At 40.1% G+C, this 27381-nt stretch overlaps 3 protein-coding genes across 5 annotated transcripts in view; 1 reads left to right on the plus strand and 2 right to left on the minus strand.

Moving 5' to 3' along the window:
- Nucleotides 1–436: 436 nt before the first annotated feature.
- si:ch211-252f13.5 (uncharacterized) lies at nt 437–6622 on the plus strand. Its single transcript, XM_067475349.1, has 6 exons — nt 437–1409; nt 1523–1728; nt 2063–2233; nt 2582–2731; nt 4016–4082; nt 4235–6622. Exons 1-6 carry the CDS (start codon nt 740–742, stop codon nt 5806–5808), a joined length of 2838 nt encoding a protein of 945 aa, XP_067331450.1. The 5' UTR covers nt 437–739; the 3' UTR covers nt 5809–6622.
- Nucleotides 6623–10405: 3783 nt separating this feature from the next.
- anxa13l (annexin A13, like) lies at nt 10406–16227 on the minus strand. 3 transcript variants are annotated; one of them, XM_067474942.1, is made up of 11 exons: nt 16053–16227; nt 15269–15344; nt 14445–14539; nt 14140–14325; nt 13423–13456; nt 13113–13192; nt 12538–12606; nt 11300–11401; nt 11132–11207; nt 10919–11031; nt 10406–10746 (listed from the first exon to the last, which is right to left on the minus strand). In XM_067474942.1, exons 1-11 carry the CDS (start codon nt 16065–16067, stop codon nt 10627–10629), a joined length of 966 nt encoding a protein of 321 aa, XP_067331043.1. In that variant the 5' UTR covers nt 16068–16227; the 3' UTR covers nt 10406–10626. The 3 variants fall into 3 exon arrangements, with proteins under 3 accessions (XP_067331043.1, XP_067331044.1, XP_067331045.1); XM_067474943.1 differs by having other exon boundaries at nt 14155–14325; nt 16053–16221; XM_067474944.1 differs by lacking the exon at nt 14140–14325 and having other exon boundaries at nt 16053–16225.
- Nucleotides 16228–16941: 714 nt separating this feature from the next.
- Nucleotides 16942–27381, minus strand: part of gpr158b (G protein-coupled receptor 158b) — a 60241-nt gene continuing 49801 nt past the window's right edge. The window contains exons 9-13 of the mRNA XM_067474928.1: nt 25294–25399; nt 22928–23074; nt 22492–22735; nt 21227–21783; nt 16942–20058 (exon numbers count right to left, since the gene is read on the minus strand). Coding sequence (XP_067331029.1) covers nt 19099–20058; nt 21227–21783; nt 22492–22735; nt 22928–23074; nt 25294–25399 — 2014 coding nt within the window. The 3' untranslated portion in view covers nt 16942–19098. The remainder of the gene's footprint in view (nt 20059–21226; nt 21784–22491; nt 22736–22927; nt 23075–25293; nt 25400–27381) is intronic.

A 27381-nucleotide genomic window follows, 5' to 3' on the forward strand; every position in this document is an offset into this window, starting at 1 on the left:
TTTTTAATGTGGGTTAAAGCTTTAATCAAATCCACATGGGTCAGAGAGAGGAAATGAGTGGCCATAACTTCTAATAAAGTTTACATTTTACGGGAGAAGCAGGCCTGGCACTTTACGATATTACAGAGTTGTGTTTCAAAAGTCCCACCACTCCAGCCTAATCCAGTGTTACAGAAGGGATCAAAGGCTCCATGACATGTAAAGCAGAGATTTTCATTCTGCGTGTGCTTATAAAAAATCCACAGGGCTGAACCTGTCATCAAAATGCTAAAAGGTAAGAAAAATAAGTTGATTGTGCATAATGAACTGCTTCTGGCTGAACCTGTGAGAGTGTGAGAATAAAAATACCAGTCGAATAGTCCAAATATCTATCACATGTACAGCTTCAATAGGAATGGGGTGACTCTGTTGAGCGGTATGTCCGGGAAAGCTACGGGTTAATTTAAGACTAGGAGCAAAACCTGTTGCCAATTATGAGCAGCGAGCACCACATGTGGGCTAGACGTAGCTATCTTCAGAGAGGGCAAAGGGATTCCCGCAGTGTTCACGATGGAGACAAGCTGAATGTCTGTGCGTCTGTGTTACTTTCTCAGCATCAACTGGCATTTACGTTACGGATAATTTTTCATTAAAGGCTTTAAGAGATGATTACACAAGACCTACGGGACTGAAGCATTGGTGCGCAAAAAGGGGGGGCACCATTCACACGTGGACTGTTTCTACTTTTCAGCATTGCAACATGGCACCATTTTCTACCATATTTTTCTTCTGTGTCACATCTTTGTTTGGCAGAGTAGAGAGTGTATCTGAGCTCTGTCGGGGGGCGCCTTGCTTCTCTGGCCAGGACTGGAGCAGACATTGCGTCGGAGCGCACTGCCAGGGGCGCACGGAGGCAGCAACGTCCAGACGGCAGTTTCCTCACTCTGCTCAACCCAGACAAGGACAAGTCTACCCGAAGTACCAAAAGGATAGTCATCAGTTCACTCATCAGCAAGCTCAGAGTGCGCCGTTAGCCCCGTACACCATTATACAGCCTCAGAAGGGAGGCTTTGGACAACAAGCTGGTACGGATGGCACCAGGAGGACGAACCCCAGAACCATCACGGCGGAGGTGTTCCATCCTGGCTGCGCCGGTGGGACCTGTCCCACCACTGTCTCTCACCGTTCTACACCTGATGACAGTGCAACACGAGAGTGCAAAGGCATTGGATGTAAACTGCCACTTCGGATGAACCAAAAGCCCAAGGCTTGCGTCGGAGATGGTTGCAATACGCACGTTGGAGACGACAGAAGAGGCAGCTCCTCTCCTGTACATGTGACGGACCGTGCAGCGCAGTTTTTGGACGAGCTTCCAGACTTTGGGTCGGAACGTGGAACATGGATACAATTGACATGTGACATAAAACCAGGTCAGTTTGGTCACCTAATGAAACATGGATTAAAATGTTGTAATCAAAACAACAGCCAGTGAGGAAATAAATCACACACATTTCTGTTTAATAGTTTGCTTTCTTTGCTGCAGGCACGAATGAGCTTCCCTCAGAAGATGCCCTTGTGCTTCAGCTGCAGCTGTCTAAGAGCCACGAGAAGCTGGTAGAGGCCCTCAGGGGCCAGCAGGATGAGGTCAGGGGGCTGCAGAGGCTCTTGAGTGAGCAGCAGGGGACGCTGGTCAACCAGCAGAGAGAAATACTGGACCAACAGAGGAGGATGTATGAACAGATGGAGCAAGTAAGGCTGCTGTGATTAATGATCAGGCAGATGTTAATAGTTGGTGTTTGCTGTTATTAGGCAGTGATTAGAGAAACGTTAACATTTTATTTAGATGAGGTGGATGGAAAACACCTCATGTTCGGAAGTTTAATTTGACCATTGGCCTCCCTGTGGCGTGTTTATGCCATATGGTGATAAGAGGAGAAGCATGTTCCGTATCTCATTTCAGTTGGAATAGACTATACTGTGTGTAGTACACTCACATTTTGTGGTTTAATTTGTAAATTGATAGATTGAGATGAATCACTATAAAAAGTGTCTCCTTAACTATATTTTATTTTTCTACCTGCAGGTGAAAGCACAGTACAAATTATTGATGGATGGCATCAAACAAACATCTTTGCAGAACCTCCAGGGGGAGCTGGACAGTCATATGGAAACATTGAGTGGGCAGTTTAGAGCCCACCAAGCACAGCAGGCTCTCTCTTTGCACAAGGTGGACGTGGAGGCCAGTGTGGTGGAGGTGAGCTACAAATGAAGGATCAACACTAGGAGGATCAAGCAGGGTTAGGTTAGGTTTAAAGACTTTTTTCAGTCTTTAAATATAAAACTAATCTGTAAGTAAAGTTAAAGGGAGTAAATGTCAATTGCAGCTAAATTATTATAGCAGAGCAGTGAAACCCCATAATAATGTCCTGCATTGTTTTGTTTTTTTATAAAAGAAATGTGATGTATTCTAACTCATCTTCATCAAGCATATTTCAGATTGATTGCACGTGTGAACAAGATATGTGTAATATATGGTGGGCAATTATTTACTCTAAATACCATAGACATGGTTCTGACCATCTTTGATTATTATTTTCATTAGGTGGGACGTTCCCTGTCCTGTGGCAGCTGTGGTCCAGACGAGTACTGCAGTTTTAGCAGCGGCCATCCTCGATGTGAAAAGTGCACCATCTGTCCTGCTGGCTTCTTCCTGGTTGCTCAGTGTTCAGTTCATGCAGACAGAATCTGCCAGGTACTGTAAGCTTAAATAAAAACAACTTACATTATCATATTACTTTGTCTTCCCCGAATCACCACAGAAAAAAACAAGCAGAATTCAGGACAGATAAACTGGAGTTACTGCCTTGTGGTGCTATCCCTTCCTGAGCCAGTCAAGTTGCTGTTAACAGGATGAAACATTCACCTCAAAGGTTCCCATTTATGTCTTTTTAACATTCAATAATTGTTCATTTTGTGGTAAAAATGATCTATTAATAAATTCTTTCAGAGTGAAAACATAATTTTAAAAAGTAAAGTGTACATGTACAACATAAAATAAGTGATTCCAAAAGTATTCGACCCCTTCAAGTTAGTGTTAAGCAAATGCACATTAGACAGTAATAAAAGCAATGAACCCCTCATTCTTTACACTGTTTTTGTCTTTTTTGCCTCTCTCACTAGTCAATCAGTGTTTTTAGAAAGGCCTGATCTAGATTTACACCTTTGCCATATTTCTTTTACCATTATTTATTAGATGTTTTAACTGTTTTCCAAGGGATAATCATTTGACATTTTCTTGTATTGCGTCCTCGGAGATTTTCAACCTTCCAGATCCAAGTTTACAATCCTTTAAACACATTTACTGCTCTCAGGTGACCATTTAAACAGTTGTGTGATAAACCAATTGGCTGCACCAGCAATGATTTGGGTAAGTTACTTAAATAGATTATTTTCTATTATCTATTTTAGAATGAATTAAGTTCAGGGTCGCCACAGTGGATCATTTGTCCGCATGTTGGTTTGGCACAGCTTTTTACACTGGATGCCCTTCCTCACGCAACCCTTCCCAAGGACCCCCATGGGACTGACACTGCACGGCTGGGGGTGGGGAGGGGCTGTTGGGCTGTTGCCTAGGGACACCATGACATGAGTGGGGCTTGAACCTCCGACCCTGTGGTCTGCAGGCGGCTACTGAGCCACTGAGTCAATGTTGCAAAAACCAAAAAGTAAAAAAGTTCATGAAATAACACATTTGTCAGTTAGTTGGGGGAAGTGAAAACAAGTTGTGAACCCTGACATCTTATCACTTTTAAAGTTGAAATACCAGCGTCATCACACATCAAACTGATGCAAAGAAAGATTAGCATTTATTTGTAGATGTGTTTCTCATCAAGTGACAAAAGTATAGATTAAGCATTCACTCCCACTTAGCTCTGTTGTGACTCTACAGCTGCTAAATGCCTTCATACTGTTCATCAGTCCTTTCCACATTATGCTTTTAAATAGATTCACAGTGTAAATTTGTTTTTCATTACAGGACAGAGATGAATGCCTTGAAATAGCTGATCTGTGTGGAGATCAACAGAAGTGTCTGAACACACCAGGTAATTACTTCGGTATTTTGTCAGAATTGCCTGCATTTTGTTGAGTAGCTGAATATTTATTGATAGTTAGAATCTCATTAGAGGGGCAGCAGTGGTTTAAACCATGTTTTAACCAACATCCAGGTCTTTTTTCTTTACTTTGGTTTTGACAGGTGGTTTCAGGTGCCAGGGCATGACAGAGCGGGACGCCAGCTCAGGAACGTGTGGCCACAGTTACTTCTACAACTCGGACATGGATGAGTGTCAGGCCTGCAATGAGTGTGACGGAGAACCTGTAGCTTCCCCCTGTACCTTCACCACAGACACCATCTGCTCTGGTCCTGCTGCTGGCGACAGCACCCTCTCTCTGTCCTGGGCCGGTGATGTGAGTCTTCCAGGGGCTAAAGGCCATGTTCTTGCTCTTGCCATTCCCAGTGTGCAGCTTCTCATCCAAGGAAGAGGTGATGCAGGCCTGGTGTCTGCTGAGGATGGGCATCTGTTGCTCAGACAGCACGGTCTGATCTGGCTGGATGAGAATCTCTCACTGAGCCATGGTTGTCGTAGCTTTATCCAGGTTTGTCTGCGGTTGAACAACTCTGACGGATCGGAAGGTCACGACCTCAGCGGCATAAGAGTGGAGCAGCAGGAAGGAAGGTCACTTCAAAGTGTCAGCATCAGTGGGGTAGCAGAGGTTGCTCCTGGTTACATAATTTCCCTGTTCCTTCGAAGTACCAGCCACCACTGTAACCAAAGCAATCAAGGGCTGCAACTATACGACACATCAGCAGCTCCGCTCAGCCTCCTCTGGCTTTCCCATGACACTGGGGCCGTCGCCATGACAGCACAGGCAATGGTGTCTGCACACTACCACACAAACTATCGCCCGGTGTTCCGCACTACTTCCACTTCTGACCCTTATGTAGTGGGGCTGACTCATGACAGTCGCGGGATCCGTTTTGCAGAAAGTGGTACTGTGCGTTTTGTATTTCAGCAGGCTTTGTACTCCATGGGCCAGGCCTGTGTGAGTGAAGGCTTCCAGCTGCTGGCGTACCTCAACCTTAATGGAACGGGCACGGAGCTGTGCCGTACCTTCAAATCAGGGGTCCACTACCGAGACACATCCATATCTCTGGCTGGAGTGGCTAAAGTGGGTCCGGGGGACACACTGAGTTTTGAGATCCTCTCTCCTGCTCAGTGTAATGTTCGCTTCTTTGGTGACGAGACAGGCATTAGTGCCCTCAGTTTGGTCTGGGTTCCTGCTGCTATTTCATCCTCACTATCCGCCATTGTGGCTCACTCTGGCCTTCCTTCAGGGGCTGTTCGAAACAAGCCTCTGTTCTTTCGCCAGACTAGCACTCAGGTGTCCCAGATGGGACTGCTGGAGAAGGGATCGTCCGATCAGAGACGGGATTTTGTTTTCAGGGAAAGTGGCACAGCTAGCGTGTCTCTGGATCTTAAACTCATTCACTCCTGCAACTTGGTCAAAGTGACTCTGCTAAGGCGAAGTGATATAGAGGGGTCAGGGGGAGGCAGGGTGGCAGAAGGAGCTCGACCGCTGCCTCTGGCCCAGCAGGTAGGTGGCCAGATGCCAGAGGGCAGCCAGTGGGCCAGTGTGAGCCTGCGGGCATCCTTCATGGTTCACAATGGCACAGTGGTGTTCTTCACATTGGACTGTGTACGAGGACGCGTAAACCAGATCAGTCACCAGACAGGAAGCGGAGTGTCAATCCTCTGGGTGGCAGCATAATAGAAGAAAGTAAAAATGTGTTCTTATTATGGCAGAAAATGTCAAGCCACATATAGACTGGACTTTATTGGCTCATTTTTTAAATAATCATTTGACAAAAAGGTATCTTTTCTTGCTGAGTGTTTGAAGAGAAGATCCAATGTCAAATGTCGATCACCTAGGAAGCTACAGGCTGCAGCCTGGTCGCTCAGCATAAGGACTGGAAACAGGGAGAAACATTTAGCCTACAACTTTACTTACTTTAAGCTGCTTGAGTTTGTAGGGAGTAACATACAGAGCATTTTTATTAGTTTTGTGTTGAACAAAACATATGGACTTTTATTTAAAAAGAAGTAGCATAACTCGCCAATCTTTCTATTTATATAATGCACGAATCTCTTGATTCTCTCATGCAGTTTTTTTTTTCTTTTTTTGTTTTCAGAAATGCCATGTGTTATATCTGTCTGTCTTTTATTTATGTAATTCGGTTAGTCTGTTGACGCCAAAGGACGCCAGCATTTTCTGCTGTCACCACAAGTGGTTTGTTGGGACTGGTTTTATTCAGGAGTGTGTTTTTTTTTAAGTGCATGTGTTTTATTTTAGCCACCATTTTCTAACGACAATATCTACTGCATGCCTCATTTATTGATCACTTGCTGCACATCATGTATTTCATATATTTCATTGTTATAATTAAACTGTCCTGAAGAGACAAGCATTCTACTTTATATATGAACACCTAGACATAGTTACTGTTTATACAAACTAATATGTAATAAAGTGTATATTTGATGTTTTATAACAAATCTAATAAAAATGAATTTGTTTTCAAGAGATTTGTTTTTATCATTGTAAGGAATCAAACAATATAGAAGTTTGCTGATTAAAGTCAAGACCGAATTGTATTTGCAATTTGTTTTTCCTACATGCTGTTTGATGCACGGGGGTTTTATGTCTGCAGCTTGCTCTGGTATGACCAGTTTCCTATGGTTACTAATGTCAGCAAACCTTTTGAGAGGTATTGCTGTGAGGTAAGTTGAGTTACTTGAATAACTTTACATTTAGTTGAGCCCCCACATCTCTCTGTTATGCTGCACTTCATAACAATCTTGTGAAATTAAAAGAGTGCTCCAAAATCTAGCCTTCAATGAGAAACAACTGAAATTCTCTGACTGGCTTGAGCAAAAACAACCCTTGTAAACAATATCTGTGCTGCGCCTGCACTGCAGACTGGCAGAAGGATTAGAGAGCAAATTTCCACATAAAAATTTTGTAGACTATTTCAACAACACAACAACAAAATCCTCATACAGTGGAGATAATATTGCATGTGGTAATCCTATCATGAGCTCTTCCCTACAGGCATCAGTCAGAGATGTGGAAACTGCACTGAACATGTTTGCTCCTAGCAAATGTTGTCAGGTGTTTCCTATTATACATCAAAGGACAGAAGTTCTTTATCATAAATTTAAACAGTTAAATTATATTTGTGTGGTAGTTAACCTCCTAATGGCCTTTCTACGCACTTCCATCGGCAACCTCCTCATTCTCAGAGTTCTACACTGCATTGGCACAAGATCAAAAAACATATTTCAACCCTGAGCATATGTTTTCTGAAAACCAGTAGATCAGTTGATACTATTATTTCAGTCCCTTGAAGTCATGACCTCCAGGTTTGTGTGTTATACATTAATAAAATAAAAAACTTGTCTTTTAGGGGATTCAATCCATTAATATGCAGGTTTATGTCTTAAAGGCTCTCACATGTCTCACATAAGTTGTCTCATGGAGATTTGGAAAGACCACCACAACCTTCTCCCACAATCTTCTAATTCCCTCTGCTTCAAGGTTGCTTGACCAGACAGTTCCTTCAAACATATGCAGCAAAGTTTGTACAGTAAGTCTAAACCTTGTGCACAGTCTCTGTTAGGAACTTAGGACCAAAGATGATAACCAGACCTGAGCTGAGGAAGCATATCTTGATACAAATCAAAACCACTATCAGGCTAATGGGTGGCTGGCTATGGTGGTTTAAGGATGATAAATGTTTGAGAAAAGAGGTAGGGGCCCAACAGTACAGAGACACTGGACTAGTTGACGGATTAGTTCGCTGACTAACAGAGCACAGATGGAGGAAAACACGAGCATTTAAGTGTGTCAAGTGAGTATGGGTGTGTCTTGGCCACTACACGTTTATACATGTATGTGTGTTGGGAAAAAACATACATATAGACACTTTATTAATCCCCGAAAGGAAATGTTTGCATCAGAGTAGCTGTTACACATAATAATAAAGTATATATACAAAGTACTAAGATATAAGATAACAGAGATATGTTCCTGTATTGTCCATTGAAATGCCTTAGTTCAAGCTGTTTACCGTTTTTACTCCTGTGCATATGCAGAAACAGTGGCTGTATGTTACAGTTATTGTAGTTATGTTGTGATGAAATGCTGAAGTTCTGTCTCCTGACACCACACAGAGTCATTGTACAGACTAATGGCTGTTGGCAGAAATGACCTCCTGTACTGTTTGTACAGTACAGGAGGTCACAGAGGATTAGAAGAAGCCTCTTCCTGAAGCTGCTCCGCTGATTGAACATCAGCTTGAGGAGAGGATGTGAGCTGTTCTCCATGATGTTTAACAGTTTGCACAGCAAACCCCTCTCCACTACCAACTCCAGAGTTTCCACAGTGGTCCCCAGGACAGAGCCAGCTTTCTTAATCAGTTAATTCAGTTTGTTAGTGTAACTGGCTCTGATGCTGCTGCCCCAGCAGATAGCAGCAAAAAATACAAAAAAAAAAAAAAAAACTGGCCACAACAGACTGGTAAAACTAAACGAACACATTATTATATAATTGGATTTTGTAATTTACATTGGCATTATGTTGATTTAAGTGACGGTGTGAAATTCATTAAAGAGGGAAGAGGATCAGAATAAATGTTAAAAGAAAAAAAAACATTGTACTTTATCTTAATTTCTCTCTAAGTCACCACTTTATCACTTTAACATAATTTTACATTCATCATTTAAGTCCTTAAAAACAGTTCCTTGTTTTGCTTTGAAAAGAATTCTAAAAATGTTGTACTAGCCTGGATGCCTCCCAAAAACTACAATACATTGACAAAAATGTCTCACTTTGTACACTGCATGAAGCCTCCATTGTTATCTCATATCAATGGGCACATGACGTCCACACAGGCCTCTCACACAGACACACTGTCCAAGGTATTATGAGGTGGATGGTGAACTGGGCTACATGTGTTGCACAGACTGTGAATATAGAGGTAGTAAAAATGTACAGAAAGCAGGTGTCCTCCCAAGTTCGGCCTTTATGTTGAAGCAACCATGGAGCAGAACAACAAGGTGGTAGAAAGATGAAAAAAACACAGAGGGGAATGTGGAAGAAAAAGTAAATAAAAGCTGTAGAAAAGTCACTGACAGCAGAACGACATGACAACCAATATATTAAACCCTGTCCTAAACCTACAAACAATAATGGTTCAAAATATGTTCATGTGTATTTAAGCTCGTTATTTTATAGGTTTTATATCTAAAAACATGACTTAAATGATTTGATCAAATATCATATTTAATACAAAGCCATATGCAATAACATACAGTATATTCCTAGTGGTCTAATACTGCCCTCTCCAGGAAATAAAGAGAACGTACATGAACTTTTTGTTCATATACGTATGTTAAAATGTATTATCACTACATGCACACAGATTTTATGCCAATAATCAAAGTAAATAAGGACTTCTTTCATTTAATTGAATTTATTGAATTGAAAGTATTACAACATATAATATAGTATCATTATATCACTGTAATCGTGCTGTTAAATAAAATAAGTTTAGATACTTTTCCAGTGTATTGATTGTGATAATTCCTATGTTATGGAAAAACACTTATGTCTTATTCAACATTATGATCAATGTAAAGGTCTTATAATACACTGAACTACATTGATTTATGAGTTTATGAATTGAATGACCAGACGACAAATTGTCTAAAAATGTGTACAAACAATGTGAGAACAAGGCAGCTTGTGAGCTGTGATTAAAAATAAAACTACAAACAGTTAAAATCCCACATAGCTTTTAGTCATTCACACCTTGACGTTAGGGTAATAATATTATCCTGTAGAATTAATTTTCTGGTGTGCTCAGATCAAACATGATGTTTCGGCACTTAAGTGTTGCAGCAAAAATGAAATTGCATCACTCTAAAAGGCATGAAAGGCATCTTTGGAGCAAGAATTGGTGAAACTGACAATTATGATGCATGACAGAGATGAATTAAAGTGACAAACACATAATTAATGCTGAGCTGCAGCAGCCTCCTCGTGTTTGTAGCTTTGGGATCATTTTGTAATAGTGGACTAGCTGAAATACAAAAACTCTAAAGTTGCTGATTGTGAGTAAAGTATTTCTATTTCCATAAATATGTTAGCATCATGCTCAGCTGCACAGAATAAGTTCCAATATGCTGCCATTAAACTGTGGATAACAAATATTCAATGCACCTTGTTGTATACTGGACTATAAGAGAAGTTCCAGTGAGTGTAATGTTCTTCACAAAACTGTATATTTAAAGACTATAAATGCACGTTTTACATACAGGTCACACACTTTTAATATTGAGTTGGTTTTTGGTCCACGCTGCGAAGAGAACTGACATAATGTGAGAGAGAAGATGAAGGACATAAGTAGAAAGAAGACCATAAAGTGCATGAGTGAAACTGTCAAAATAGTAAATGGAAGAGGAGTAAGGAGGAAGGCTAAGTGGGTACAGTGGTTAAATAAGGCTTGTGGGAGAAAAGTGAAAGGTTTTAGTGCAAGATCTCAATAAGGAGGCGTTTGAAGTCTCCACCGCACTCAGAATCCAGGGCGTCTTTCAGTGTAACATCGTACTTCTCGAGGTACATGTCCTTCACCGTATCCAGGTCAATCTGTGGATTAGCAACATCATACTCCTGTTACCACAACATTCTGTCAACACTATTCCATGTTATTTTGGCTTCTGAATTGAAGGCTTACACTACTCAAATATACTTTTAGGACACATTTTAATACCCAAATTTGTTTTTTGCCATCTGGCTATGCAGTCACACACACACTTGCCTCGGAACGGCCCACAATGATACGAATGAGCGTGTCCTCTTCAGTGCCCAGTCCCTTCATGGCACCGTTAAGACGTCGGGCAAAGTAAAGCTGCGGGTTCTTAGCACACCGTACTATACATCACAGACACACAGAGGCAGAATTGTTGTAAAAGGAACTCTTAACTGATCTGACTATGTCCGTTGATTTGTGAGTCCCCCCACTGTAACCTACCCAGAGTAACGTAACAGTCCTTGAGAGTCCCTGTGGCCTCAGCGTCAATGGTGTCCAAAATGTCTGTTCCTGACAGCTGCAAAACATTATGTAAACGCATCAGCTAATATCAACAATGATGAAAAGCCATCTTGGAAAAACGTATCTTTTTGTAATAGTACTTCTTACAGACTCATAAACTTTAAAGGTGGCCTGGAGCTGCATGTAGTTCCTGTGTGTCAGAATGTAGGTGAAAGTTGATTCATCAGTGCCAAACCTGCCTTCTCCTGCCTGATGGTTCCACAAAGAGGAAAAAAAACATCATAAGTTAGTAACACCTAAATTTGTGAGTATTTGTCTTGATGGATGCATCTCTGTCTAACTGCATCTCTGTCTAAATATCTCAGCACATTGACTAATCATAACAATTACAGAATGACACATAATAACTGTAACAACGATAAAAAACAACTGTTTCACTAAAGGAAATTCTTGAAACCTCATAGGAACCTACAGCCAAGCTAGCAGCAAATGTAATATTTACCCTGTCTACTGTCTTTGTTTTGTGTGTTAGTATCCTAACATAATTAACACTAAACACTAATATATATATAATATATTATAATATATTATATATATATATAATATAATATAAATAATTAACAATAAACTGCAGTTGAGATGACCCAAACATCATTTGCTGTAGCTTGTAAGTAGATAAGAAAGTATGGGTCCAACCAAACTTTGATATGTTGATGCGACTTCATTAAAATTTAAGGAATCTCAAGAAGTATTGAAATGTATCCTGTGGGGAACATCATTGTACAAAGTGCCACAGAAATACATATTTTAACACATAGCATGCCACTAGATGAGCCCCCAGCGCTTTGACAAACTCACTGGGATTCATTTATAAATGTCTGTACTTGCCCTGGCAATCAGAGTAGTTTAGATATTTATTTCATTCTGGACTGAAGTGGAGAGTTAAATAACAAACACATCTACACTTCCACGGGTAGAGCAACAGCACTGTCAGGGGTAAAAAATATTGGTGAATCGTGTGTTTGCTGAACTGAAAGAAGTCATTACTGAGAAGCACATTTTGTAAGATGTTTGCACACATTTAATTAGCAAAATATTACTATAAAGCGCTAGGAATGAACCTTTACACCATAGCTGGGAATTTCTACATGACTCCTGCAATCATGTACTGCAATATTATAAGTCACAGAACAGCAATACAACAAATGCGGCTTTGATTTAATACAAGCTGCACTCGTGGGATTTACCAGTCATTATGGGCTCACGTCTCTATTCAGGATCACATTACCTTGTAAAAATCTGTGTTATTTAAAAGACAAACTATGATAAAGGACTTTAATTTGAGGGAATTATGCAGTTCTGATTCCATCAGTGTGCAAACATACCTCAAACAAAGACGTGGCATCCTGTTCGGCTAAACCCTCATCCACCTCGTAGCCTTCGTCTCTACCCGCCTGGAGAGAAAGAGGGACACCGGAGAGAAACACAAGAGAGATAAAGGAGAAGGGGGGTTTAAAAGGATGAATAAGGGAGGTGATTCATGTAGAGAGAGAGAGGGAAAAGATTAAGTCAGTGAAGGAAAGGTCAAAGATAGATCTTTAAAATAATATCAAGCATTTACTGGGATTATGATCATCTGCTCCACATTAATAGGAAATATTTGGAGGCCATTGAAGTTGCAGCTTTGGGGAACGTCAGTCACACTGTGTGTGAAAAAAATGAGGGGAAGCAGACCAGAGTGGGAGCACTTACAGAGCTGCAGACGGCACAGGGGCCAGAGCACACCAAACCATGATGTAATATGTGAGCGGTGTCCTCAAAGGTGAATCATCATTAAAAAATGAGTAGCTGTTCTGTTTTACCACACTCAAGACTGCCACTTAAAATATATGTGATTCAAAGCAGTTTCAAAATTATGTTGTTTTTTTTTTCAATAAACCAAAAAGGAAGGAGAGTTTACCTGCAGCAGGGACATCAGCAAGTTCCTCACATCTCCACTGGTGTCATCCTCGATGTCGGCCTCCAGGTCACACTCGTGCACTGTAGGGTCGAACCAAAAGTGACGACCGATATGAGACTCTTAAAGTGATTTTTAATGACTTGTAATGACTGAAATTTGACCCCGAGAGTGAACTCAGATAGTAAAATGAGTCACTACACAAGACACTGAGATGCATATTCTGTAAAACCACGTGCAGTTAACTGACAGTATGAGAGGAACTTCAAACTGGTATCTGTTAATACACGAGTCAGCACTGAAGAAAACTCACCTTGGGCATATGCCTCCTTGTAGCTCATGATGTCCTGTTGGTAAAAGGAAGCTGAGTTTAATTTAACTGGAATTAATGCTGCGTTAAGCAACGTTTGTATATTTGCTATGGATCTAATTATAGCTTGCAGTAAGAAAACCAGCATAAATCATCACCTTTACAGTCCACCCTAGGATTACACAGAGTTATTACTTGCTCCTAACTCATTATCTTGATTTTATGTCCTTAAACTTTAAAGTTTTGGTTCTGTCCCACTGACTTTTAGCATTGTGTTAAGCAGCCGGCAGATGGTTTAAGCAGAAAATGGTCTGCTCTTTGCAGAGTTAGTGACCAGCTAACAAAAAAGCTGGATTAGCAGAAGAAGTAAATGCTCCTTTTTTTTCAGGGGATGAAAATGTTTATACTCTGCCAGCAGAGAAACACGATCAAACTGAGGAAATGCAGGTTTCATAAAGAATTAGGAAAAGTGACAAGAAGTCATAAACAAGACTTGTTACATCGCCTGAAAACAAATACATTTAATTTGGTTATCTGGCAGTGAGGAGACATACTATAAATAAAAAATAATGTGGCTGATTTCATAAAAGCCATGAGCACCTACACAGATGTTTATAATTGCAAGAGGTAATTACTGTAGACCTGTAGTCAGGTAAAGGGGGGCTGCACTAATCAGGTAACAAATGTGACAGAAAGCAATGGGTTTCAAAGCAACAGTACCACATATGCACAGACCTCATTGGAGGCCGTGCACAGGATCTCCACCAGCACGGCTTCATCAGTGCCCGCCCCCTTCATAGCCTTCCTCAGCTCCTTGGCGAAAAAAACGTGACGAGCGTCCAACATGGCGACGATGGCTTTCTCAAAACTACCTGTCAGTTCCTTCTTCAGGACCTCCTCCAACTCCTGAACCAGCACAGAAGTGACATGATGCATAATTGTGTGTGTGTGCGTGTGTGTGTGTGTGTGTGTGTGTGTGTGTGTGAGTGTGTTTGTGTTTGTAAGAAATACAGGCAGATACTTACATCATCATACTTTTCAAAGTAGGCCTGTTTTATTTCCAAACGCTGAGCAGCAGAACGATTGGCCAGGATTTCAATAATGGCTTCTTCATCTGTGCCTGAAGATCATGCAAAAGGATACACATAACGTGTTAAATTCAGAAGGACTCAAATGAAACTAAATGGGCTCTGCACAAAGCCCCTCAGGTATTAGTCCTTATAAAATTACAATACAAAACATACAGTTTTAATCAAACAGAAATTTTTAAAGTTCTCTGATAGTCTAGAAGGTTGGGCCTCACTAAAAACTTTTAGATACTTCTAAAATATAAATACTTCCACACTGATGCCAGCACTGCTCTGTGACTCTGACTTCATAAGACTCTTCAACAGCGCCTTCTAGAGCATGTTTCTGCCAAAGAAATACTCCAAATAAGTTACATACTTCATTGATCCTTTAAATCCACTGGTTAACTCAGTCTGTAAACTGTCATTTCCATTTAGCTTTGTGGTGTATTGCTGTTTAATTCATCACCCGTCCTGAATGGAAATACACTTATGTGTCCCATCTTGAGGGACTTGAGGCACTTGACAGTTATAACTTTGAAATGAAAATCATCATTTAAATAATAGAAACAATAACTATTGGAGGCGCTTTAGCTAATTCTGTATGTGGATAAACCCAGAATGGTGGACAGGGAGTTTTAGCTTACTGAAGACAAATAAACATGCATTCCATGAATTGTAAGATAATGGGGATACTCAGAGAGGATAACAGGAGAGATGGTTAAAGAAAAATGGTGTAATTCACAATTACTGATAAAAGAATGAGCAAAAAAATCACTTACCTAAACCTTTACATGCTTTTCTGATTGCTTTAATATCAGCTGTCACATCAAAGTCCTCGTATGGGACTATAGTGGGCTACAGAATCAAAAAATAAATCAATAAATGACAAGATTAGTCCAAATACATATGGCTCCTTTATGAAATTTAAGCAAGTATTAATAAACCTAAAGCCTATACCGTGTATAAAATTTTGTCCATAACATATACTGTGTGTTTAACTTTATCAGCCGGCAAAAATCCCAAATAATGCTGTATAAGCGTAATATTAAATTGTGGCCTATATACAATTCACAGTGTACTCTCCGTTCAATCTAATGAAAGAATGAAAGGGTTTGATCTGTTATACTCAGGCCAGTTCGTCCCGCAGGAAAAGGGTGCAGCCTGTGTGCCTGCTGAGTCATGGGGCGGCAGCAGCAGCAGCAGCAGCCTCCTCTCCTCGCCCACCCGCCGTTTAACACAATGCGGCCTTATTGATCAACCTTTGTGAAACATTGCTCTTTGCTGCTGCTGCTGCTGCCTCTTGCGCCTGGCAGAACACAGTCTCCTTGAACTGCGCAGTTTATAATGCAGGCAGTTTTTGAATCGTTTCCAAAAAAAGTTTTCCCTTCGTAATAAATAACCTGTGTATGACCGTCGACAATGTCTCTGGTACTCAGAGTTGACTTGTAGGGATTTATTGACTGCAACACTGCTTTCGTCCCTCTAAATTGATCTCCACCATGCAGTTATACTAATTTAATGGTATTTTAGCTGCAGAGGTTGTAGAAAAGCGAGATTTCTTACCTGTACGTTGCCCATGTTGTTAAATTCCGTGATGCGTGTGTGCTCTGATGTTGTGATGTGCAGCGCTGCTCCGTAGGTCGAATCAACTGCTCCTCTTGCAGGGACTCAGCCTGTCCGCTGCTGCAGGGATGACGTCACCGCCGCGTGTTCATTCAGCAGGATGGAGCTGGTTGCTGGTGCAGGTGTTAAAAATACTACAGGAAGCTAATCACCAACAAGTTGTTAATTTTAATACTGGGATCATGACATTAACTTTTTGTTGCTCTTTTTTTTTCAACTCACCCCAGCCGGTCAAGGCAGATGGCCGCCCACCCTCAGCCTGGTTCTGCTGGAGGTTTCTTCCTTTAGGGGGAGTTTTTCCTCTCCACTGTTGCCTAAGGCCTGCTAACGGGGGAATTGTTGGGTTTTCTCTATACATCTCTATACTAGTCTTGACTTTATTCTGTAAAGTGCCTTGAGATGATTTGGTTGTGAATTGGCGCTATATAAATAAAGTTGAATTGAAATCATTTATAGTTAATCGTGGAAAAAATTGGGAGTTTAATAAAGTTCCTACTCAAATACCTCAATTTCATACTAATTAATTCTACTCAAGGATATTTCATGTGCAAACATCGCACTTTGCTCCATTTTTTACAGTTAGCTACTTTAAAATTCTAATTTTACATACAAAGGCTCAACTTATGAAATATGATGTTTTACAGTAGTTTAAACCCCTTGTGTGGTAGCTCACAGGGAGCAAGGTTTCCTTGTTAATCAGGGAAGTGAGACAAAACACAAAACTAACTGTCTGGAGCTGAGCCAGTCTGACTGACTTAATGAAAAAATAAAATAAAAAATGATGATTGCAGTTGAGGTTTGATTCATTTTATTTCCCAAATGTGTCCATGTGTGTATGGAGAAATGTGTCTTTTATAGTAAGAATCTTTTAAGACAACACTGTTTTATAACCATTATTTTTATCCTCCACATGGGGGCAGTGTTGTACAGATGCTTGAACATTAAACACCTGCTGCATTAGAGACCTTACTTAAATCAGTTGAACTGGAAGTGTAGTAGAACCTCACAAGCAGGTGTTTAGCTGTGTGGAACATCACTGGAAGTCCATCAACATATAGCAATGATTATAAAAAATCTCAATTTACAGTCCTGATCTAAAGGGAGAGCCAAATCGATGACAGTGGGGTTTTATAGAAATATTTAATTCGGAGTTGAGAACAGGGTATTTACTGTATGTACATGCAACACAATATGAATGTACAATATAAATACTTCCAAGTGAATGCTACAACAGTTTGTACCTTTTTGGAGCAACACTATACAGTATAACAAGCATAAAACACATTCAGTGGGCAAGTTACAACATTTCTTTTCAGCCTAAACAGCCTAAAACAGTTGGAAAGAAAAAAGCTTGTGTTAATGTTAGAGTGGTGCTTCATGTATATTTATCAAGCCTTTCACTTTACGGATGGTGATTCCTGAATCCTTAAAGAGCTTAAGCCTTATACAGGAAGCTCAAAGGCTTGGTAAAATACGTGATAACATCTGGTTTTTATATGCCATTGTCTTTAAGCATTTCTAACATTTGTTTTAGCTCTTCTGGTGAGCTTTAGTTTATCATGGCCCCACGTATTTTCACTGTCATGCACGCGCAACCACAATGAAGCGGAACTGACTACAGCGTGTGACGGCATCACATAAGGTGTCGTCGGCGGGTGGCTGATAGCAGGACAGAGAGGCTGACTGTTATTGGTGGACATGATGTGAAATTACTCATTTTCTGTCAGTGAGAAAGTAAGTGGGCATTAACAAAAAACAACAAGCTTTGGTCGTGCATAGATGTGGTTTTAGCGATCGAATAAGTGCAAAGATGTGAAGGAAGGTGCATTCAAGCAGATGTAAAATGAGCAACTAAGTGATATAAAAATGCATTATTCACATCATCCATTCTAGTCAGGCTTGGGTTTGGTCCTTAATGACCTCATCTTATTTTTTTAAACACGTGGAGATTATACACCTTGTAATGAGAGAGGTTTTTATTTTTAAGATGGGATGTGGGTAAGACCACAGATAGAACAGTAAATGAATATCAACAGCAGGGAGAGGCTCACAGATATATTAGTACTGCTAAACTGTAACTGCAAGCCATCTGAAGTATGTGTGTACATTATTGATAGAAATGCACATCACTTCAAAAATATATCATGTGGTACAGAAGGAGACGAATACCAAAGGCAACAACATCAAAAATTCCACTGTCATATTTGACCAATAAACATTCATTGGATGCTTGATACAGTAGTTTGCCACGTGCAACAGCCTTTTAGAAAAATACATACTGCATATGGAGATTTTTTACTAAAGCACACAATTCTCCACTTTGATCTGTACTACAATCCTTTGTTAGTCCCACATTTCTCTAATCAAATAGATCATCTTTGTGCCATGAATTATGGATTTAGCCTAAAGTTAAGCCTTCACAGCTGTGTGTGGGGCTTTGGTCCTGCTTCTCAGTAGTAACATCTTATTTTTCCTCAGGTCTTTTTTCCCTGTCTGATTGTTTTCATCAACAGCATCCGATGCAGCGAGTCTCCACTGGCTTACTGCATAGCGCCGAATATCATCAGCATACAGAACCAGGAGCCACATATGTCTGTACTCAATGAGCTCATTAGTGTTTTTGAGAAATGATTGTCTGACCTGCTGGTACAGTAAATGTGTTTCATTTACAAATCACCTTGATGTACTGTGATAAAACATACAGACAGTGTAACTTTGACAAATGTGCAAGCAAAAGTGCAGACTAAACAAATGACTGTAAATTCAGCACGAATGAGTAGTTTGCTTTTAGCAAATTGTCATGTTTAGATTGCATCTATGGTCAGAGTTAATTTACCTTTCCTTACAAGGTATTTATTCACCTTTGTCACACAGAGAATAATGTTCTTATCAAATGCAGTGTTGTACCTTCATCCGTTTTTTTGCTTTATCCTCTGTGCTGTTCGTCTGTGAATAAAAATAAAACATACAAATGTCACAGAAGTCATCATGCCCTCTTACCACACTCTTCCTCCGGAAAGTCCCAGGGGCAAACATCAGCCATTTTTGCCCCTCTGAGGACTGCAGGTTTGTGACTAGTATTCAAAGAGCCCTCTTTCTTCTTCTCCGGTGAGGGTTTAGTTTTGTGAGTAAAGCTCTGGGTCTCCTGGGAGAAAACCTCTGCTCTCCTGATCTCCATCATCTCTGGATCTCTGGCGGAGCTCCTTCGCCGCTCAGAAACTGGCCCGCTGCACTCTGATGACTGGCTAACCCGTCTTTTCTCAGATGGCTGCTTGCTGGAAGAGTTTCGCCTCTCTTTGCTTTTCTCTCTCCCTTTCTCTGCCTTGTGGTTGGACGAGCATGAGCCTTTCCGTTTCTTCTTTTGCAAGGTTGGACTGTTGCAGGTCCTCTCCTGCTTGGGTGAGGGGGGGCTAGTGTAATCCCATGAGCAGATCTCCACCATCAGGGAAGGAGGTTGCAAAAGGCTTCCTGTAGACTTGGAGTGGTCTGAATGGAGGCCCTTGGGTTTGCCATCAGTGGGAGTAACGCTTTTCTTACGCCTTATTCTGTCTGGGGAGATTGAATCTGAGTCTCCTCGCAGCATGGGCTGCTCTTCGAACTCCCAGGGGCACAGATCTGGCTTGAGAGGCAGAGGTGACTTGGGTGAATGGGATTTCCGCATGTCCCTGACTTCCTCTTTTTCTCCTCCTTTATCTTTGGAGCGACGTCTGTTAGATGGGGACTGACCCGCTCTCTGCTTCTGCTGGGAACGTCCCCCTTTGGTAAGTCCAGAGCTGCTGCTGCCTCTCTGACCAGCAGTGGTTTCTCCGGGAGCGATGGAAACATGTTTCTGGATCTTTCCTTCTGAGGGGGTCTGAGGTTCCTCCAGCTCCCAAGGACAAACCTCAGACAAGTCATAAAGGTTCCTACCTGTCTCAGAGCAAATGGACGGCTGGCTGCCGCTCACCTGTACAATAAAGGCATAAAATTACATTTTCGTGTTAGAGTTCACTTGCTCACTTGTTCTGACATCCCTCATCAGCAGATGTAGTCACTCAATCATGGTACATTAACTACCCACTAAACAATCACTGCATATGCCAATATGTCAAATGACTGAATTTTATAGTAACCCATTAATAATTATTTTCATTACTTTCTTTATTAAATAATGTTTAACTAATAAACTGCTCATTATAAACAAATGACAAAAACTGTCATAAATATTTGAATAGAAGATGTTCTTAACTTTTTTCTCTGTCCAACATTAAATCTTGGTTCACCACCTTGCGCACATGTCAGAGTCATTATGGTGTTGTCATGGCATGAATACATAAGCTGATATCAGCTGTTCATATACGGGGGTATTGTAACCCCTTCCTGTGTTCAGAATGTAACGGCAGAAGATGTTAAGTGCTGTCTCACTGTAACTCAAAACTTTTATAGTCAGTGATTTGTATATTAACAATAAGTCAAATCACCACATATGTAATTTGTGAGAGGGGTTCCTCACAGTCTCAAGGGCACAAATATGTACCACCTGCATTTGCTGTAGTGTTTTAACTTCTCTTATCTCATTGATTGGGTCTTATGGCCGGCAACAATATGGTTTTCGTTCAGTCTTGTCAGTGTTTTTTCCAGCAGCAGCAGGCAACTGGTGTAAAAAAATACAGCTCTAATAAACTAACTGGCTTCCTAACACCAGAATGTAGGCAGACAAGGTCAGTCACTAGCTTGTGAACACAGTGGAGAATCTGACAGCTAAAGAGCTACAGTAGACGTTGTTTTAGGATCAACACAGAATTACTTGGGTGGCCCGAATTTCAAAATAATTGCTACTGTAGATCTGCTGGAAAATGGCAGTGCCATGTCAACTTGACATCTGATATGTCAGTATTATGAAAGCATGTTTCCACTGCCCCGAAGGCCAAAGTAACCCCTTTGTACATTGTGCACCTCCTGTTCTTCATACTCCTCCTCCTCATTAAAATAACATATAATAATGCTGGAAGAACACAGGTTGGTATATTTTTCGTGATTAATAGCATTGAATATTTTTTTGACCAACTAAGTTATTATAAAATTAAAGCTAAACAACGTAATTCGGATTTATAATGTGAACAGGTAGAAATCACCTGTTGCTTCATGATGCCCATCTTCAAAGGTGTCTTGGAGTACTCCACCGACTGGCTGATGATCATTTTTGGATAATGCTCAGGTGTCTCATCTAACTCTGACAGAATCCTTCCCTCCTGTCCCTTCAGTCCCTTCTTACTGGCGTCCTCCACACTTTGGGTTTTGTTTGTAAGACCTGGCATTTTCTCCTTAGCGCTGGCGATAACGCTCAGTGACTTTTGCATGATGGAGGTGCGCAGCTGGACAGGTTTCTTCTCGTGTGTTAAGTTGTGAACACTGGCTGATTTCCAGAACAATGGAACAGACTCGGTGGACTCAGCTGCTTCCAGCCTTGGTGGAGTCGCAGCTGGTTCTAGCTGTTTCTTGGCGTGTCTCCGGCCAATGAGGGAACCCAGTAGAGATCCGTCCCCACTGCCACCAACTGAGGTCATTTTGTCTCCCCCAGCTGAGCCAGTCTGGCTTCTGGTGTCTTCATCCTGGTCACAAACTTGGTCATAACTGAGTGACTTGTTCAAGCCCATAACTTTTTTTTTCAAGGAGTCATCCCGAGGTTTCCCTGAGATAAAATTAAAGCAATATTAGGATAGATTAACTCATACAACTGCGGCTAACTATCGTCTCATTTGAAATAAAATATTATTAGGTTTATTCTATGTTGGCCATACAATTTGCAGTTCAACTTATATTTTGCTCTGTACGCCATTTTAGTTCTAAATATTTGAACTTTTGGATATAAAACCATGAATATTCCCAGAGAAAAAGGCCCACTTACTGAGTGAGGCTGACATTTTGAAGTCAAACTTAAAAACCCTGCCATAAATCCCCCTTAAAAATGTCTTGACAACTGTTGGATGGGCCAATGTGACTTTTATTCAGACAGATTGATAATTTCGGTTTAGGACCCACTTATGACAGAAAGATATTGTATCTCAATGTATAGGGTTAATACGTCTTTCTCACTGTATGTATTTTGTCATAGTAAAAAAATAAATAATAAAATTGATCATATGCGAAACCCATTTAATTCTCCAAGGTTAAAATACAGCAATGTTAATATAAAGTTTGTCACATTTGAATGTGGAACTTATGTTTGTAGAAATTTAATGACATTTCTTACAACTCCAGACAGTTTAAAAAGCGCGCAGGCTCTAACTCATCTAACAGCTCAGTCATGTACATTATTTCAAAGGTGAAACTCAGCGATAAATTTTCCTGCTGCTGATATCACCCTGCACGTACTAATCAAGCAGAACCAGGGTCTTACCGTGATGACTCGGTTCAAACGGGTTTCTTCTCAAAGTGCTGCGGTTGCTGCCATGTTCACTGCCATCCTCACGACTGCACTGCCGATGTATGTGCATGGTCTCTGGGATCTCTGTTATCCGTTTCATCAGGGAGCGACCCAGGCCTTTCTTGGAGTTGCGTTTTTTGTGAAGGTGAGGGTTGTTGGCAAGCATCTTTTTATGTTTGTAGACTTCCAGCTGGGTGTATAGCTTCTTCAGCTCATCCTGTTATGTTATGTAAGTTATTAGAAATGTTTTTTCTTTTAAGGAATTAGAAACTAGTGCAACCTGTCAACAATTTGCTGTGTGACACTTATTAATGCTGTCTTAAGAGAATAGCAAAAGACCACACATACTTGGAATAACCCTGCATAATACAGTACTCTATGTTACTGTGAATGTTACATGCTACTCCACCCGTATATCCTCAGGATCCAAGCTGTGCTCGCTCCAGGCTGAAGTGAGGCTGTTGTTGGGATAAGAGCCAGATCTTCCCATGTCCAGCTCCTCCTCATAGGCCTCCGTGGCAATATCATCCCTGGCCTGAGTCCCTTTTAACAGGAACTGAGACAGATGGAGAGCATGGTTAAAGAATGGCCTCACTGAACCTGCAGGATGCCTAACAGAGAGACATAAAATTGGAAATGTAGTTTCTAAAGTAATTTGATGTCAGGCCTCTGGGATTCTTCTAGATTAATTACGTTTATTTTAGTGACAGAAGAAATATGTTGGCTAAACAAGTCATTTAACTGTACAGATGTACACTGATATATGATAAATAATACGGTCTATTTAATATATTGATAGTAGCATTCCACTAAAATAGATTTTTAAGTTCAAGCTTTAGTTCAAGTTATGCTTTCTTTTTTCTTTTTTTTGACCTCGATATGTCGGAACACACAAGGTCAAACATAATGACACAGTGTCAATGCTTCATTTATTTCTGAGCAACATTGCTAAAGAAAACTTCAACTACTAAACCTCCTGAGTTGAGATACAACATCATTATATACAGTAAGTTACTCTGAATGATTTAAATCTTTCTTGCAGCTGTTTTTTTTTTTTTATTCAATCTATGCAAATCTTATGGATTATGTGAGATAAGGTTACATTATTACAATAATAAAATAAATAAAGACAAAATAACGATCTGTAAAAAGTGGCTTTGACTTACTTGACCACAAAAATTTAGCTTTGTTGTTGATAGAGTAAGAACATAGAGACCAAATATTTAGCCGAGATTCAGGAACAGACCCCGCGTGAGATCTACATTCTCCCATTGTGCTTAATTATCCAAGTGAACTCGACTGACTTGCACTTTTGAGGTGCCTAATTAAGAAGAATGAAAGAATGAAGAGCACTGATGGTGTACTGCATTCCTCACACAGCAGGAGAATTAAATGTTTTCCATCAGACTTGAGAGACTGAACATAAAGACACCCACGGGAGCGCTTAGCTAAATTACAGTTACTACTAACTCAGTTTGAATGAGTTTTAAGGTAATGTTAGCAAATGTGCCCGTGCACATTTGTTTGTATGAGTGCATTCTACATATCTAATATCAAATGAACTTTGGATGATTAATGAACTTTTTACAAGCTACAGTGCAGAAGTAGCAATTATACACATCTCAGTGTACTGAATATGACCTTCATTACAAATGCTAGATTTTTCAATAAATATTAATGATATTCTAGGGAAAAGAAAACACAATTGCTCTGTCTCATCAATGCTGCACCTCAATGCAGACTGCTTCTCTTCTACAAATCTTTTCAGTCAGGTAGTACAGATACAGTATCTGAATCTATGGAATGAAATCTTTATGTCTATGACAAATCATTAAAAAAGTAGTTTCATTTGGGTAACCTAAATTTTTTTTGTATGAGGTGGGAACTACTGTACTACCGCTAGAGGCTATATTAGACATTATGCAGGAGTAATAAGATTTTTGGAGCTTACAAAAGCTAAGCTGAGTCAGACATTGAGGGCTTCTGTTCACATGATAAACCGTATTTTCTTCAGACAAACAGTTCTACAGAAACTGTGGTTAAAGAGCAGTTTAAGTTCAGTTGGAAGAGCATTTGTCCACAGGGTCAGTAGTTCAATTCCTGTACCTCCAGGCTACATGTTGCAGGGGCCTGAACCACACAAAACATTGTTAAGTTAAATATTACTCTATTATGTTACCTAGTCTGTTAGCATATGTTTGCTAAAGTTGCTAACATTAAGTCATCTGCATTATACAGTCCAGAGATTTGGTTCTGTTTCTGATGCACATTGACATTTACAATTTGCTAAATTAATCGCATTTAATGACATTACATTTCAGTTGCATGAAAGAAGTGTGGCTGGTGTTATCGGCAAGCCAGAATTAAGTCCACAGTAGTGGAGCAAAGGCAACACCTTGAATTCCTTGGTATCAAATACTCAAATACTCACACAACAATGGAAAAATACAAATTTGTGAAAACAATAAAGTCAAAGTATTATTAGTTAAATCAATTGTGACTATCAACAGGAAAGGTACTAATTATGTTTTCACCTGTGGCTGATAAATATATGAAATATATGAAATGATTACGAGTCCAGATGTTACAGCGTAGGCAGTACTCCCTTACAAAAAAGCAGCATGCTTTGTCCAACACTGGATGACAGTTCTCTCTTTAAACCTCAGAAAGTTTTTTTGCCTGGGAATACCCACGTTAAGTATAACTGACTCAAAATTTTACGGCAAGTAAACTAATAACTGATGTGGTTCATGAGATACATGTACAAAGTGTTACCTTTGGAATGAGCAGCAGCCCGAGAGTCACAGTCACAGTCAAATGTGTGTGAGCAAAGAACAACATGAGCATCCAGTCAGGGTGCAGCCCCTGCACCAGAGAAAACCTGCAGAAAAACAACAGGAGACTTTATTTTCACTCACCAGCACTTTATCAAAGAGTATTTGAAAGCTGTTTGAACTGGCACTTTGTGTGTCTGTGAAATATTCTCAGACACACGCACAAACACCAACATTAAAAGCAGCCGTTACTGAATCTCTGGTCGAGGAGAACAAAAAGAAATATACCGCAACCCTGAGGCAATCTCCGTTTCATAAAAACCTAACTGTAAACAGTAGCATGGGAGCAAAACTGTGTGAAAATTATAACACTTTATTGAATCAGTTTGCTCTTTTGGAGAATCCATCTTTAGAGTTTAAGAAAGATATGTTCACCTAAACCTGATTTAGAGGGTTGTGAAGTTATTTTAGTTGAGGGGAAGGTACACTTTTTATACCTTGTACCTATTTTTATACTTTTTATACCCCCTCAAAGTCACTGATCAATGTTGTAATGAACACCTACTGTATAAATACAGGGCATGTTTGTTGTTATTTATACTCTGTTTAGTTTGCATATATTGGTGCATCAAGTGAAGCCTATGAGTGTGTCATGAAGTTTTTAGGTATGTGATCTCTCACCTAAACCTTTGAATGTATGATTCTCTCTCTGCTTCTCTAGTCATTATCACTTATTTTGCTCTGGGAAACTCAGAGTTTTGGGTCGCTATTGATTATAACCATTACAAGCCAAACACAGTCTAATCCCACAGTCAGTGATTCAAGTGCAGCCAGAGACCCTTCTCACACAGAGGATGTCTTAAATTGGTCACGGTAAAGGAATAAATAGAGGTTTTGCTGAGCCCTTCAGTCACTAAGGCGACACACATCTCCCCCTCATACATTTACTTGCACTGCTACAGTACCAGGACGTTTGCAGTTAAAATATTGTAGTATTGTAATTTGATATAGTTACACTTGATTGTACATCTTCAGAAGAGCATCATAGACGATCATGTAAACCCAAATGCAGATATACAGATTCTACATTCTAGACTGGTGTGATTTTGTATATCCTTGCTGCCCTTCACTGGCAGCCTAATGACTTTAAAATTGATTTTTGCTAAAGTGCTTATAAAACTTAGCAGCGTATATTTTTCCATCGGCCTGATCAGCGCTTGCGAATCTATAGGGCAGGATAAAGTCACATTTTAAAAACTTTTTAGAGAACTTTACAGAACAGAAAAGAGATAATGTTGTCTATCACCAAATAATCACATCAAATAATCAAATAATTTTGCACAAAATGAGCTGCGTCCCATTTCTGTCATAACTGCCTCAGTCCAGACAAATCTATGTTGAAGCTCACAGCAGTGACTTGGTAGCCTGTGGTTTCCTTTATGCCCTTCATGTCATCATTACTGTTATTGTAGTATTACTGTATATTCACAAGCAACTGAACAGGTGATTGCTCCAATTATTGTCAGAGCTCAAAAAAACTAAAATGGATTCTAACAAGGCTGCGACAACAACATTTCACAGCCAATCAAAACCAGACACCACGACAAAACTAGACAATTATGTGGGACGTACCATGCTGATTACTGCGTGTGGAAAGACACCGTACTTTGTAGCAGCATGAAATACTTGTGAAATACTTAGAGTAAGGCTGGGCAATACTGTGCATAAACAAAGTAAATAAAAACATTATAAAAAAGTTCCTCACACTACTTTAAGTAGATTTAATGATGATATAATCCGATTTTTGAAGATGCTGCCAAACCTTTCTGAACTGAAACGTCAAGGTTTGTTTAACATCTGTTGCCAGTCATCTCCAAATGACTGATGATGTCAGACCCAATGACAAAAAAAGGCAGGGAGTGTAATAAATTAAAAGGCTTTAATTATAACTACTTAAAACTAAGTAGATGTATAAGGCCAAAAAAAGTCAATATATGGCAAAGCAAACATTAGCCAAATCAATAACTAAACAGGAACATGACAAGCGGAAAAGTGTGAGAAAACAAACACAAGCAACCAAAGGGAAACT

This window comes from Channa argus, chromosome 14 (assembly GCF_033026475.1).
Source record: "Channa argus isolate prfri chromosome 14, Channa argus male v1.0, whole genome shotgun sequence".
In the NCBI taxonomy this organism is placed as follows: Eukaryota; Metazoa; Chordata; class Actinopteri; order Anabantiformes; family Channidae; genus Channa; species Channa argus.